The sequence below is a fragment of the Ambystoma mexicanum genome, chromosome 1q, assembly GCF_040938575.1.
Source record: "Ambystoma mexicanum isolate Mex_15411 chromosome 1q, UKY_AmexF1_1, whole genome shotgun sequence".
NCBI lineage: Eukaryota > Metazoa > Chordata > Amphibia > Caudata > Ambystomatidae > Ambystoma > Ambystoma mexicanum.
Window position 1 is genome coordinate 47,187,752 of NC_090922.1, and position 16,266 is coordinate 47,204,017.

General features: G+C 46.5%; 1 protein-coding gene across 1 annotated transcript in view; it reads left to right on the forward strand.

The window, feature by feature from the left end:
- Window positions 1-16,266, forward strand: part of DHX38 (DEAH-box helicase 38) — a 2,105,687-nt gene that overhangs the window by 789,175 nt on the left and 1,300,246 nt on the right. The window contains exons 10-11 of the mRNA XM_069635507.1: window positions 5,099-5,206; window positions 5,523-5,638. Of these exons, the coding sequence (XP_069491608.1) occupies window positions 5,099-5,206; window positions 5,523-5,638 (224 nt within the window). The remainder of the gene's footprint in view (window positions 1-5,098; window positions 5,207-5,522; window positions 5,639-16,266) is intronic.

Consider the following 16,266-nt stretch of genomic DNA (forward strand, 5'->3'; position numbering starts at 1 on the left):
CAGGATGGGGGCCTCACCTATCCCATCAGATTGCACATGGAGCTTGGACTCGGAGTGTGGCGTCCAAACACATAAACTTGCTGGAACTGCTGGCGATCTTCAAAGCACTGAAGGCTGTCCATACACACCTACAAGGGAAAACAGTGCTGATCCTCACAGACAGCACCATGGCCATTTACTACCTGAACAAGCAAGGGGGCACTCACTCTCCAGGAATGCCCAAGCTGTCCCAGAACATCTGGAAGTGGGCTCTCAAACACATGTTCTGTTATCTCAATATGTACCAGGGGAACTCAATCTTTTGGCAGACAGACTCAGCAGAGACTTCCCTCTGCCCTCAGAGTGCGAATGGCAACTACATGAAGACAGTCTCCAACGTTTCCGCAGAATGGGGCTTCCCAGAGATCGACGTGTTCGCAACTCTGGAGAACACACAATGCCAAAATTACGCCTCCAGGTACCCCCAGAACCGCTCCAAGGGAAACGGTCTCTGGATAACCTGGTCAGGGAAATGTTTCTACGCTCTCTATATTAGATACCTTTGTAACAGTTCACAAAGATAAGGTGGTTCTACGCACACACCCTAGGTTTGCACCGAAGTTCAATTCAACATTTCATGTCAACCAGTCTATAGAACTACCAACGTCCTTTCAAAACCCATCAAACTTGGGAGAAAAGAGCCTGCACACACTTGATGTGCGCAGAGCGGTCATGTTTTATATGGAAAGAACTACACCACTGAGAGAGACTGATCAGTTCTTTGTCTCAGTGGCGGCAGGAAGAGGATTTTCAGTTTCCAAATCCACTATATCTAGATGGATTGTCCAGTGCATCACTCTGTTTCTCTTTCTCTTCCCTGCAAGCCTAGAGCACATTCTACTCGAGGCACTGGGGCATCCATAGCATTCATTGCAAATGTTCCCCTTAAGTCCATTTGCAAGGCAGCAACATGGAGTTCTGTACACACCTTTTCAAAACACTATTGTCTAGATGCCCATTCTAGATATGATTCCCAGGTGGGACAAGCAGTATTAAGACATCTTTTCTCTACTGTTCCTTCTCACAACCCACCTCCAACTCCGGGTACTGCTCGCTAGTGTATGCACAGTTTGTGATTCTCAGCAGATTAACAAACATCAGAAGACATGCATTACTTAAAGTAAAAGCATTTCTGATGGTTGGAACTGCTTGGATTCACATGCGCCCGTTCGGATGGAAGGAACATAGACGTCTTATTACTTCTCTCTTTTCTGTACTCACCCACGTTAGTCATAAGGCTCCTTCATGGCAGAAAAAATACAGAGGGACCTCGACGCGTGGGGTATTTTGGGTACACTACACGTCCCTATAGGGATAGTATTACTGACAGGTCTATGTCGACGTCCCCTTCTCGACTTTCAAAAAACAAGATGCAATACTCCGTAGTGACCACTGAATGTCGGACTATGCATGGCATGTGACTCTAAGCAGATAAAACCATCAGAAATGCTTTTATGGTAAGTAATGCATGTCATACAACTGGGGAAGTTTTACACACTACATGATTGGGACCGTTTTTGCTACCCCCAGGATGAATCTCTTTGGAACAAGAAATCTCACTTTTGGCAACAAGCCATTAATATTCGGGCATCACTGACTTCTCTTCCTCTGAGGAGGACGAATACTGTGTCTCACCCAACAGTCCTCCTATTCCCTTTGGGCCCTTCTCCTGCCAGGTGATCCTCCCGGCTACCACCACCACGGTTAAGATCAGGTAGCGACTGCCTTCCCCATGCCATCTGGGAAGAGACTTTAGGTAGGGTTTTTGTGACGACTCTGCAGGATTCATCTCATTGCGGCTTTCTGGAGCCATTGTTTTGTAGATCTGCTTTTATGCTTAAGTTCCTTGTCTTGCTGCATGAATCTCTTTTCGTTCTGCTTCATAACAGACTAATGACCTCTAGAATCTACTAATACAATGTAGAATGGAGGTTTGTCAATGATTTCAAGCTGTCCAGGTCATTAGGCAATAAAGCACCACCAAATCTTATAACTCTTACATGCGTGACTGTAAGGATCTCCTGTGCGAACTAGGTGTTTGATTTTTGCTAAACAACATTTCTCATTGATGCCTAAAATCTTCGTATCTTTGCCTCCTCAGTCAAGAGAACCTTGTTACAAAAGTCTTGTGGACCATAAATCTACTCTTGAATGAACGCTAGATTTGCAGTCATTGTTTTTTCTTTTCTTTGAGGGCATTTGTTTGCTACTGGCTGTCCTTCCATAAACACTTTTTTTGTTTTTGTTTGATGGTTTAGTCATGAACATTCACATTAGCCGCCATGGCGAAAGTGGCTTGCTGTCCCTTAGATTTAACCATAGGGTTCTTCCTGGTTGATTTGCCGGTTTGATCTACAAGAGATTTTGGTTCGGCAACTGCTACTGGGTTAGAGTGACTGATCCTGAAGGTTTTCCATTGCACATTCCTGCAATCATAATTTTTCAGTGTTTGTAAAATTAAAAAAACTCATGGAATTCCTTAATCTAAGCCTGTTAGGCAAGATTGTATGCAGTACTCTGTCGGAGACTGCACCAGTCTTGGCCTCTTGGCAATAGTTGACCCAAACTTTGGTATAAGCATGTACTACACAAGTTGGTAGAGTGAGCAGCCAGTCTCATCTCAAGAAGGGTAAATGTGAGCTGTAGGGTTGTAACATAAGACATTCACAGTGACCAGAATCTAAGTAAAAACTTACGCTCGACAATGATTTTATTAATTCAACAGTCAGTTGAATAAGCCTTCTTTAGAAAGGGGCAAATATATGTAACGCACAAATATACACTCTCTTTCTGTAAATCAGTAGATACCCATTTGGATCACACACACACTTCCTAGACCCTGAGGTGACTTAGATAACTAGAACACTGTGGACATTGATATATCACTAGTACATTTAGAGCAATACTAAGTTTGGTGTGAAAAGGAAAATAGTGAGCTAATAAAACAATGGTTAACAAATATTCTTAAGCAGGTAAGTACTTTTGAACCCCCAATGCAAAGTAAATGAACCCTTTCCCAGCTACACAACTTGTAGAATATGTGATATTTGTTGAGGAATAGTTAAAGAACGAAGTCTGAGGATAGTCTTTCAGGGAGCCAGTACAACCAATGTTAATTGAGCAAAAGTCTAAGTGAGCTGAAGAACTTCTTGCAGGTAAGTAAAAAGTCTTGCACAATGTTTTAGAAGTCTTTGTAGAAAATGAAATCACTGTAGGGCCACGAGCTGGGAGGCTTGTGCGGGGCAAAGCTGCAACCAACTCTGCAAAAGCAACCAAGACAAGTCTCAACTGCGAACTAGCAAGACTACACAACAAGAGGTAAGTCCCCTTTGTTTTGCAGTACCTTAGGTCTGAAGAAATTGATTCCAGCTGGCTTCTTTTCCTGTGTAGGTATGCAGATCCTGTGGTCTCAGTCGTGGGGACAAGAGGGAGGACGTCTGGGGACTCCTGCACTACGAATTGAAGGTCGGCAGCAGCAATGGGCAAACTTCAGATCAGCAGCACTTTGCGATTTCAGCTTCTCGCAGCTCTTGCAAATAGCACCACCGCGGTTCTCCGATCCCTTATGGACTTTCCTCGCATCTGGGCTTGAGCACTCTGTTGTGGCTCAGACTTGGTCAGTCCTGTTTCATGGGAGTCCGGAGGATCTTTCTGGAGCTCGGGACCGACTTAAAAACGACATTAGATTCTGGTGTTACTCTCCCTGGCAATTGGTTCCTGCAGCAGCAATGGAATTACAGCCAGCTCTGAGAGAATTTCCAGATGAGCTCGTCTTGGTGTCGATTGGTCTCACCAACCCAAGGGGATAAGTCGTCCTTTGCAGGGCTTCTCTAGTCGATGCAAAATTCGGAGTTTAAGCACTGCAGCAGGGCTTCATGGGGCAAATAAACGGTCCAGGAGTTGCAGCAGGTGTCTCTTCCAAGTTCTTCTTAGGATTCCTTCGACCAGTGGTCAACTCTGCCTTCCAAGCAAAAAGCCTAGTCTTTTATGCAGGTTTCTCCAATTCATTCACAGCCTAGCTGTCAATCACACAGCAGGTTGGCTGACCTCGATGGACAGCCAGCCAATCACCTTTGGGTGCATTCCTGTAACCAAGGGGATTAAGCACAGGGAGTTTCGGGCCCCTCCCTCGCTTCCCGCCCTGCCAGTCACGCTGGAGCCAGGGGCAGGCTTCACCAGTGAATCCCGCCAAAGACAAAACGAACCAAGGGACAAAACCTGGTCTGGTGCACAGAGTAAATCTCAAGAAGGACCTTTCCAAAAAGAAATGGTGAAAATAGACGAGGCCGTTTTGACAAAATGGGCACCCATGGATGCTTTAATGCAGCTGAAATTGCAGACCATGGTAGGAAAATGTAAACCACTGCCACCACCCAGTAATTGTAGAAAGGGTAACATACAAATGTTACATGAGAATCTAGACAAAGGGGATACTAAGTAACCCCTCCAGCACCCTATTGTAAGATAGTGTGTGCTGGGTCTAGAAAGTTACAAAAATGTAAGTAAAGTCAATTTCACTTCACTGCTCTTGGAAACAGTAGTTTCATCAAGAGAGGGTATTTAAACTTTTGGGAAATATAAGACGTCCCTGTGCCACTGCACTGAAGGCACTGTGTGTCACAATGTAAAGATGATACCTATGGAGTTTGTCAGACTCCACTCAAAAGTACCACAGAGTCCAAATTACAGAAAAATACATGAGCGAGTGGGGGAAAATGGTCTCACTCTCTCAAGGTTAGAAATTAAGTCCTAAAGTCCAGCAAAAGGAGCTGGGGGGGGGGGTGGGTCTCTAAGGTAGAAGGGAATTAGCAAATTTCTGAGAATTCTCCCTAACAAAGCCGTACTAGAGATTTACAAAAAGACTGGTTTTGGGTCAAGAATACGAACATGGTAAAACTATGAAAGTTCACCACTGTTTTCTTGACACACAGAACAACAAATGTGAGAAATGTTAAATGTTTGAAAGAATGAATCTTTAATGGATAGTTTTGTCGATTTTTCTTTGTCCTAATGCTGTAGTATTTTCTCTCTTTTTTGTCTTCACTACTCCTTTTCCTAGCCAGAGCCTGTTGTTCCAGTGAAGGATCCCACATCAGATTTGGCAATAATTGCCCGCAAAGGCAGTCAGCTGGTGCGAAAACACAGAGAGCAGAAGGAACGGAAGAAGGTATTGATAACTTTCATCACACTTTTGTTGCAGTTTAATCTGCAATTATACTGCACAAATGGGGTAATTGATTAGACCGCAATATCTTATAGAAGTGCCCTATTTACAAACTTGCGTTTCAATACAGACTGACCTTTTATATTGTGGCACCTATGTTTTGTACAGTGTAATAATTTGTTTAGTCTGCACTCCTTGATAATGAGGCTTCCTGGTTCTGAATTCTACTTTTACTGTCAGTCATTTTCCTCCTCTTACCTGGTTTGTGATCAGAATTTTGGCCTTCTCACTAACCACTCACTCTTTATTTTTGATACAGGCGCAGCATAAGCATTGGGAGCTAGCCGGTACCAAACTGGGAGACATAATGGGCATCAAGAAAGAGGAAGAGGTGGAAGCAAAACCTCCAGCAGCAGATGGCACTGTGGATTACCGGTAGGTCACACTAGATCGCATTGGACATTCTCATCCTCCTCATACTTCCGCTTAAGCCATAAAAGTGCATTGCAAAACACGTACATGGTATCAAAATAAATGCACATAGGATGAAAATACAAATATATGGACATAAGATAACCAATATAAAACCATCAATAGATCATAAGATACTGTAAATATACATCTCATATAAAAAAAACGATTTCACCAAAATAACAATTTGCTCAGTAGTACCAATTTTATCAGAGAGATGGTTTAGTTTATTCATTTGTATTGCGCACCAGACCCGAGGGTATGAGGGCGCAGGAGCAACAAGGTTATTCGCAGCTTGGTTACATGTTACAATGCAGTACAGTAATTACAATGGTTTTATGGATACAGTGAAGTAGATACAATAGATAATTGATGATTGAAGCAGTCATGAAAAGGCAAAGGTTTACGGATTTACAAATATACATATTTACAGGTAGGTAGCGGTGAGGTGCCAAGTAGCCGCAGGATCCCAGAAGAGGCTGCTTGAGTGTAAGGATTCATACATAGTTCTGCTTTATCAATTTGTTTCTTGTAATCCATGTGCGGTAAACAAACATCGCCACCACATTAACAAATGCAACATTATTGTTTTTTTAGTTTTTTTTACTGCCATACTAAAATTGTGAATTTCAGCTGCGCATGCTTTAGGAATTAGTCTTAGGACCTATGCGGTCCTTACCAGATATCTTGGAAGAAGTTGACCTAAGTGTAAAATGACAACCTCCACAAACTCTCCCAGGACCAACGGGTAAAGTGTTTCAACTAATGTGGCGGTTCTTGTTTGGCATGCATGTTTTGGTCTGTTTGATCTGGATTAGTTACACCAACAGCTAAGTTTGAGTGGGAAATAAAGCCTAAAGCCTCTGTTCTGACATCCTTTGTTTTGATAAGGAACTTGTCTTACACTTTTTTAAGTTCTTGTTGGGGAAAATTTTATCTGCAGCTTTCGCTCTATTGACAATAATAGAACCCCAAACTTTTTTCTATTGTTTGACTTTTGACCCCACTTTTTGAATGCAAGTAAAGCCTTTTTGCTTTTTGCCTTGCTGAGCTGCTTTGTTTTTGGGGGCACCGGTCCCTCTCTAAAGCCAACAGTGCTGAGGGACCCTGTCTCCCTTTGTGAGATTCCTTGTTGCATTTCAGCTGCAAACATCACCTTACAGTGGAGTGCAGCAGATATACTTTGTATCACTTTCCTTTTTAGTAACATTTCTGTTGCTAGCATGATTTGTCCAATACTGTCTGGTGGCAGCAGGTATTTTTCTATTGTTTTTCATGCAAGCACTTTTGCATTTTACTCCATAAAACCTTTTGAGTACTACATATTTAAAATGGCCATGCCAGGTATTTTTTGCTCTGTTCTTTGGCCAGCTTGCCCTTTTGGGCCATCCAGCTCTCTTGTGTCAGGAAATACCAGATAAGAAAAGCCCTTTCATAGGAAAAGCCTCTACTTTGTGGGCAACGTGTGCTTGTATGCATCTGGCCAGAACTGGGGCTGGGGACTATCTGGTCCCAGATCACACTATGACCAGGTTTATATCTGCTGGGCAGATGTGGGGCACAAGAGGCAGTCCAGGATTGGGCAGCCCTTCCCAGTTGGCAACCCTGGCTCAAATCCGGAATAAAAGGAATACTGCCAACATCCTTACGATCGTTGATGGTGATAAGACCCCTGTGAAATGCAACATCCTATGAATGACCAGAGGACTATTGAAGACATCTAGCATTGGATTCAGCCAAGTCTTGGGGAAGCATTCTCTCTAGAGTCTAGGGTTGTACAACAAAGGCATTAGGCTCTGTGAGGCCCATGGGACAGGGATGATCTTTTTATTACTGGACATCTATCATAATGTCCAATAATAAATACCATGCCTGCCCCTTGCACTCCCCCCCCCCCCCAGCACAATATTAAACTGTTTGCCTTTTTACCCAATTTATTTTAAAGTATGCTCTAAAATGCAACATTTTAACTCCTTATTTTGAAAACTTTCCTAGTCCTGTCTGGGGGAAACGTTTATGCCCCTCTGCTTAAAAAATTCACCAGACGCCACTGGCTCGTGGACTGTACTGCAAGTGAGCTGCGGGAGCCCAAGGACTGTGGTGGGAGCAGGATGAGGGTGACGGAGGCACGGATAGTGGTGGGAGCAGGAAGGGCAGAGCCCATGGTCTGTGGTGGGTTCGGGAGAATCCAGGGGTCTTGGTTAGTATTGTGGTCTTTTATAGAGCCCCAATTCCCCATTTGTATAGTCTCAATGCAATTTGTGGTTGAAACGCCAGAGCCCAGGTGTTGGGAAGATTCTAAGAGGACGTTTGCAATGCTTGTCGTTTGGCCAGGAACTAGGACTTAGGAGTGCTGGCTAGGCTCCGGTAAGCAACCCAAGAGGTCAGGCATGTGGTCTGGGTGTTGCGGGAGGTCCCGGCAGAGTGCTAGTGTATGAGGAACGATGTGTATCCAGCTAGGCCAAATTTGTTGTAGGTTGTTTCTGTATTCTAATGGTAGAGGTGATGAGGCAAGTCGGCTGTTTCAGTGCAATTGTTATGTCCAGCTAGACCGTAATTGGCATAGTCATAGCTGCATTCTAGCGTGTGTAGATGCATAGCTGTACCTGTGGCGGATGTCAACCGGCGTGGTGTATTTATACATACCTTAAGTTCCACTGGAGCTTATTTTTGAGATTGTTGCGTCATTCCGATCTTCTGTTGGTGAGAGTAACTGGCTGCCCTGGAAAGCATTATCTACCCTTGGGCACAATTGTTGGCCACAAATGTTTGTCTGCCATGTTTGATAGACTGTGCAACCAAGGGCATTTTGTTGGGGGGGACAGACAGGTTATCCAGTAGTTTGTCTTTTATTTAGTAGGAGTACTTCTCTTTGTGGGCTATAGCCCAATATGCCTGTAACAATGTGACACAGACGCGTTGACGGAACTCCTAGTCTTTGTTCAGCATTAATGGGCGATTAACTTGCTTTGTGGTGCAGTAGAAATGGTTACACCCAGATTAGGGTATAGCAATGAGGCGGTAGCCTAGATTTGTGCAGCAACATAGGTGGGCGACAACCAGAATACCATTTCCTGTCCCTGTGATCTATCTGGAAGCCTCATATTTCATACCCCTGAGGTATATCTAATTGAAACCACATTTCCTACCTAGAAACTCCATCTAGGTGCCTCACATTTCCAATCCTTGATAACCGATCCAAGTGCATTAAACTTGCTAGCCCTGAAATCCATCCAAGTGCATCAGATTTCCTACCCGGAGTTCCATTTTAGGTGCATCACAGGGAAACCAAGAAGGAAATGGGGGATTGGGAGGGTGGCGGGGGGAGGAGACCAATGGCAGGGATTAGGCACTCACATGTACTCTCAAGCTAAAAGTGGAGTGCAGGTGTGCTTGCTGTGATGCTTAACTCGCAGTAGTGAGTATGGCAGCCAATGGGGGTAGGGGCGTGGGCGGGAAAAGGGACACCAAGAAAGAAACAGGGACTGGGGAACGAGCACAGTGGTGAAATGGGCAACACAAACCCACAGAAAAGCAGAAATACATAACGTGGGAAGGGCGACCAATGGCAGGGATTAGGCACTCACCTGTACTCTCAAGCTAAAAGTCAGGAGTGAGAGTAGGGCGTGGTGACAGCGCGCAATAGTTCATAGCCATTTGGATTTACTGTCCATTTGACATTTTTGGGGGGCCCAGCATGCCTACATTTTGCTCAGTGGGTGGCGGCTGTCATGGTGCATGCCCCCAGACATCGGGAGCAGATCAGCCTACCCCAGTTGTTGGCACCCATGGGGACCTTTAAGGCCCCAAAAGGTTGCCTTAGGACTTCCTAGAGTCAGTCCTGGCGCCGTTGGCGCCAGGCTCATGTTATTCCATCTTGTTGCAGGGAGCATGGACACGCACATACCTCAGCCTTAAAGAACTGAGCCATACAGTCTAGCTTTGGGTGTGGCTGGAAGGACTACTTTACCTGGGGCTACTTGTGCAGGGTGTGGCTGGAGGGACTACTTTACCTGCGACTACTTGTGCAAGGCTATATAAACCACACCCCAAGGACAGAACACGCTTCGCGTTATTCTGCACTCCTGCAGCGTAACGCTCACTGTGTCTGCTCAGCTCCAGTTACTCGGTCTTCAGCCACGCCTGTTTTGGCAACCACGTGGAGAAAGAAAGAGAAAGGAGCTGTGGAGAAAGGAAGAGAGAACAAGAACTAGACCAGTGGTTGAGTCCTTGAGAAGCAGTCCATCCGAAAGGCTTTTCCTTCTGCCGCTCTCAGGATCGTCACATCCTCTGAAAGGGAAACGCACGCATAGAGAACAAATACTCACCTGTAGGCTGCACTTTTCGTGAATTCCATTGAAGCGGTTACGCGATCGCCGCTCCGGAGCCACACCGCACCTGCAGAACAGGAAAGAAAGAACAGCAGGTTAGTCGCGCAAAGGAAAATAACCGTTTACTGTACATTTCGACGCTGCACTCTCGCGCTAGTACTCACCTGCAGGAATTCTGCTCAGCGTCGTGGGGAGACGGCAATCCTTCATCTGGCACCCTCCTAAACTGCACCTGTAAAAGAACAATAGTGAGAACTTTGGCATCTAAGAACATTTAAGCAAACTATACCAAGAGTCTATTGGCATAGAGACTTACCTACAGAGTCAGTGTTACTCAGAACTCCGCTACAGCCCGCAGGATCAGTCACGCAACTAGATCCAGAAGAGAGGCTTCAGCTCTACACACTCTTCTACCGCACCCCTGCATTCAGTTGCAGGACAGAGAATCCGCCATTGAAACACCTAAGGCAAACGCTCCCCTGTGAAGAAGTAGTGAGACAGAGAAGACACATGCAGGCATTCATCACCCAGCTTCATGCGACGCACGTGCAGACATTCATTGCTCGGCTTCCTGCGACGCCCCCGTGGAGACCAGGTGAGCATGACGGCGGCAGGCCAAAATAATTTGAGGACCACTTCTCTAGACTGATCTCCGAAAGACCCTTGCCAGTGATTTGGCTGGAGGGCCATTCAATCTAGACCTCTTCATGGCGATTGTGCCCTCTGGAGCTTTCAGTGGTGTCCCTGGACCAACTTTTAGGCTGACCACCTCCTTCCAGGGCATCTGCTGTGCATTGGTCGCCATTCTGTTCGGACTTGGAACTATGCAGGTCTCCAGCTTGTGGCCTAAGACATTGTTTCCTGCTGTGCTCCATTCTGAACAGGGGCCTTCCTGGAGCAGTTTCCTGGTGTCTGCCATGTGATTCACCTGTTGCCGCTTGAATGCAGTGATACATCATTGCTGCCTTTTACAATTGCATCCTGGGGTCTCCTTTAGTCTTTGCAAAGATGGATTTCTAGAATCTGGTCTGGTGTGCAGATTTCAAGAGGCCACCCTAATTATAGTGAACAGGGAACTCTTGAGAGGTTAGCCAAAACCCAATCAAGGTAGCAATAGCGAGTAGTCTAGGGTTATTCTCTGGAAAGTGCGAGTGGTGCCAGGGGCCCTCCATGTGTACACAGTATGGCACAAAATAAATCAATTTAGACAGTTGTGTATAAATAATATGGTTAATTTATTATAGGCCTTCTGAACAGGCTGGAAAATGAATCGAACAGGTAGCATTATTGCACAACACTCATACAAATATTTCTGATGCTTGTTAATCTGCTTAGAATCACATGCTGTGCATATAGTCCGACATCTAGTGGTAATCGCTGAGTATTGCATCTTTCTTTCGAGGATCGAAAGGGGACGTCGACATGGGCATGCCTGTAACACTATCCCTAACGTGACGAGTAGTGTACTTAAAATCCCTCGTGTTGAGGTCCCTCAGATTGGTGTTTTTCCGCCTATCTCGTTGGTCGCCCTATGCGGAGGTCAAAAGAGTTATATTGCTAATTTATAGTTTTTGTCCCACGACCGATGGTAGTCTTACTTTTCAACTTTCATCTTCGATGGCTGCTTCGTGGACCCCTTCGCCGAAGACGTCTGCAGCTTTCGGCGACTAGTGCACCGACAACGCTGTCGACCGCGTGGCCTCTGCCCTCCGGCCAGGCCTATATAGTAGGGAGACTTGGGGACCCGGGGTTTGATTCTCTGAGAATGCATTTCCTTTTCCCCCTCTTTGCCTTTCTGGTCTGGCTGCCGCCCTTTACCTCTACTATGGAGAGGACTCCATTTAAGTTTTGTCCGTCCTGTAACGGCAAATACCCGTGGAAAGACACACATCAAGTGCAACACGTGTCTCCCTCGTGATCACGGCGAGCGGTCCTGCAAGTCTTGCAAACCTTTCCAGCCTAAGACGCTCAATGTAATGACCGTTGCCCCTGGCCCTCACTGGCAAGTCAGCCTTCCAGTTAGGGCCAGGTCAAAGGCCTTAAAACCTCATCCAAGACTCTCTTGGAGTCAGTCCTAACCATCATGAAGACCAACATTAGAATGGGACTATTTACTTGGGACTATTTAACTTGGGGAGGGGGGGGGTGGGGGGGGGGGTGGGGGGGGGGTTCAGCCAACATGGAGGCGCACACACAGCTCAGTTACAAGGAACTGAGCTATGCGGTCTAGTCTTTTGGGTGTGGCAGGCCTGGGACTATTTTACCTGGACTACTTTACCTACCTGGAACAGTATCCTGTCTTCAATCCATCGCTGACTTCAGTTCCACTCACCTGAAGGTACGAACGCCATCATCCGGCACTGCATGCATCCTGGAATAGCATAACCTGGAAAGAGGAGAAAGAAAGGCAGCATTAGTAAGCATTTACTCACGTTTCCTCCCGAATGAAGAAAGCCACACAATTCTTACCTGTGTAGTCATCTCCTGGTCAGTATCATTGCTGGAACATTACAGCGCTCGGCGAGGAACATCCCAACCTGCAAGGAGAGAAAAGACACAGGTTAGCAATATAAAAGGCGAAACAGCGCCGCGCATTTCTCACCAGACAGCATGGCACACACAGCACTTTCGGCCCATGCTCATCTTCAAACTGAATGACAACACCAAAATACCATTCCATACCTAAAAGGAAAGAAGCAAGACATTATTCGAAAAAGGTAGCAGGCGCTCCTCTCCAGAAAGAACATGGCAGGATAACCTGTTCTGAGATGAGTTTGCAGCACACGCTTTTTGCTCACTGTACCTTTCACAGATGGGAAATATCCATTTGCATATCAGTCGGCGGAACAGAAACCACGATGACGTCTGTAGGTGCATCAATAACTCCTCACCCACCGGAGCTACGCGAGAGTCTTGCAAACATTGTTTCGTCGGTGAATAGGCCAAGAAGCACATTGTCTCTGCAAGAGGAGTATGCAAAAGGGTCCCAGCCCTGCTCTAAGACTGTCTGACAAATTCCTTCCTTCTAAGGACCCCTGTCCTCCTGGAGAGTCTCTCCCCACCTCTGCCCCCACCCCACTTGACCCCTCTGGCTCAACTTTGTGGACCAGAGTGAGGTTTGAAAGTTATACGGACAAACTATCTCAGTTTGTAGACTTTTCTGAGAAGTTTATTACCCCTGAGAGAACTAGGGAGGTGGATTCCTGCCCTAGTTTTCCAAAGGTACAAAAGCTTTCAAGTCAAACTCCCTAGGAAGAAGTCTTTGAATTCCTGGTACCTGAAGAGGTGTATCAGGATCCCTATGGTCAGGAAGACAACCCATTTGGCCAGGATACACTGGACCAGTGCCCAGATTGGGGTCAATATCAGCCTGTAGCGGAAGCACCTTAGCCTTCCCCCACTCCAACCCCTGTCCCAGTGCCATTTGTCTGGATCCTCCCTCCTCACCCTCACAGAGGCAAGCATTGCCTATTGATGATCAGATGGCCTTTAATGCAATCCTGAAAAGGGCTATGGATCATTTCCAAATTGCCACGCAGAAAGCTGTACAAGACACTGACTTTGTAGAGGACATCCTAAAGGAAAATCCCCCCCATGCAGGCAATCCCACTGCTAAACTCCATCAAGAAGTGCTGTCCCCTTCACTTACCAGGGACGTCAACCCTCGGGTTGAAAAGCAGTTTGGCCCTTCTCCCTCTGACCCATCTTACATCTGGAGACATGCCACTCCAGACTCCCTGGTCGTCACTACTACCAGGAAGAGGGCCGGTGTACCGTTGTCCACTGCCGAAGCGCCACCCGTCAAGGACTGTAAAAAGTTGTACGCACTCAGCAAACGCATCACCACTTCAGCAGCATATTCCACAAGAATTGCTAATAATACAACCCTTCTTGCAAGTTATAGTAATGTGCAGTGGAACCTACTTCATAAGGTTCTCCAGGAAGTCCCAGAACCGGTTAGATCCCGCCTACTGGCGATTTCTCAGAAGGGAAACTGGTTACCCACAACATCCTAAAAAACATGTTGGATGCAGCAGAGAAGGCGGAGCAGACCCTGGCCCAGGGCACTTCTCAAGAGGCACTCCTGGCTCAAGAACTCGGGGTTTAAGCCAGAAACCCAGGCATCCCTAATAAACCAGTGCAAGACACAAATTTATTTGGAAAAGCGGTGGATGATGCCTTAGAGACAGCAGAAAAAGAGCACAGGACTCTTAAATTTCTTAATCAGATCACTGCAAGACCCTATCAACAACGGGGAGGCAACTCTGGCTGTTCCTATCAGGGCCAGTTTTTTCCCTGTTCTCCACACAACCAGTATGGCACAGGAGGTACACCATGGTTCTCCAGACAAGGCACAGCTGGCAGCAGCCAATACCAGCAGAACTGTCAGCGAAGAGGCAAATGCAGGGGTAGAAACTCCACCCCTAGAGACTCCCCGGGTCCCCTCCCATGCGAGGAAGTTTAACTTCTTCAGCATTATATCTTTCATAGATTCAGATGCTTGAATATTCCCTGTCAGACTGGGAATCCTCGGTGATGAAAATAATTATAATTTATTTTTTAATATACATCTATTATCCCATAGAGAATGCATGTAAATACCCCATTGTGGCCTATGAGCCCTTCTAGGGACGGAGAAGCCGTCTACGAGCAGCAGTAAAGTTAGAGACCTGCCGACCACCATGCCATTGACTAAACCCTCATCGTCGACAGCACTCCAAGCCTCATTGTCTACAACCAAATCCTTGTCATCGAGGTCAACTTCTACAAAACACTCGTCGACGGAGGAAGCTCATCACTCGTCGACGAAGCTCTCGTCCATGAACCTCTCGTTGACGGATAAGGGTCATCAAACATCTTCAAAGTAGTCGTCCACAAAGCCACCGTCGACGAAAGTACTGTCGACACGCCAAACGTCTGCGGAAGAGATGAGGCCCAAAACACCCCTCGCGGACGTCACGGATAAACCATCCAATATGAGCAGTCTCCCCAAGTCTATGGGAGCAACGCCTCCGGTTTCAGAGGATCCTGAACCACTGGGAGCACAATTATCTCCTTTAAAAGATGACAGAACTCCCTGACATCATTTTTCAGGAGGAGTTCTCAGACATGGAATTTCCTGGTGAGCAACCTTTTCTCAAGGAAAAGAGTCCTCCCTGGCAGCGGTCTACTGAGGTCATTAATGATTCTTATGATCCTGTGCTCATGGAATCGATGCGAAGGATCATCAATGAATTCAACAGAAGTCAAGAAGAAAAGAATAGGTCATCTGTGCCTAAGGAGTCCAGAACCCCCCCCCAGAGGGACATCTCACCTCGACATAGTACACCAAGACACTCCTCTTCCAGGAGTAGACCACAGAAAAGAGCACGATCACCTGAGCCTCCATGTAGATCCAGGACCAGAACACTGTGATTCACTGACAAGGGTCCCGTCTCCAGCATCGTCACACAGACCTCGATCACCGGTTCGAGATCCAACTATGGTGCCATCGTCTGTGTCAGTCTCGGATTGGCAAGAGGACCCGTTCAGGGATTTCTCAGACCCGGAAGGGGAGATCACGCAGGAGCCTGATGCTCCCAGCGACTGGGACGATTATATCGTTGAGGAGCCCAGAAAGAAAGACTCACCAGGTGATTCTTCACCACGGGACGGTTTCGTATAATTTCATACTATTATCGGGAAAGCTGCAGACTTGTTCAAATTACAAGTTGCATCGGAAGAGAAGTCAGTGCTTTACGAGCACAAGGACAAGCGCAGAAGAACGGTTACCACCATTCCTCTTCTCGACACCATGTGGGAGTCTGGGCCGAAGATACTGGCCATTCCAATATCCACTCTGGCACTGATTTTAAGACCTGAAAAGAAATACAAGGCATCGGACTCCGCACCGCTTTGTATTAGAGGTCATACTAAGCCAGAGACTGATATCACTGTAGCGGCCAGAAAAAAGTTAGCCAACCCTTCAGCACTGCCAGACAAGAAAGGTCATAAGTAAGCCATGGGTAGAAAAGTGTCTTCCTCATCTCTCACTATTAGAGTGGGCAACGCGCTGGCCATGACTGCTAGGTTTGACCGCGAGCGTTGGCTTCGCACGTCCAAGCTAACCAAACATCTACCTGCGGATCTCCAGGAAGAAGCCAAGTCTATCATTGCAGACGGAGAAGCTACCTCTGATCACATGATCGATACTGCAGGTGATGTGTCTGAGTCAGGATTCAGGCAGATGGCTCACGGCACTGTACTAAGGAGACAGGCCTG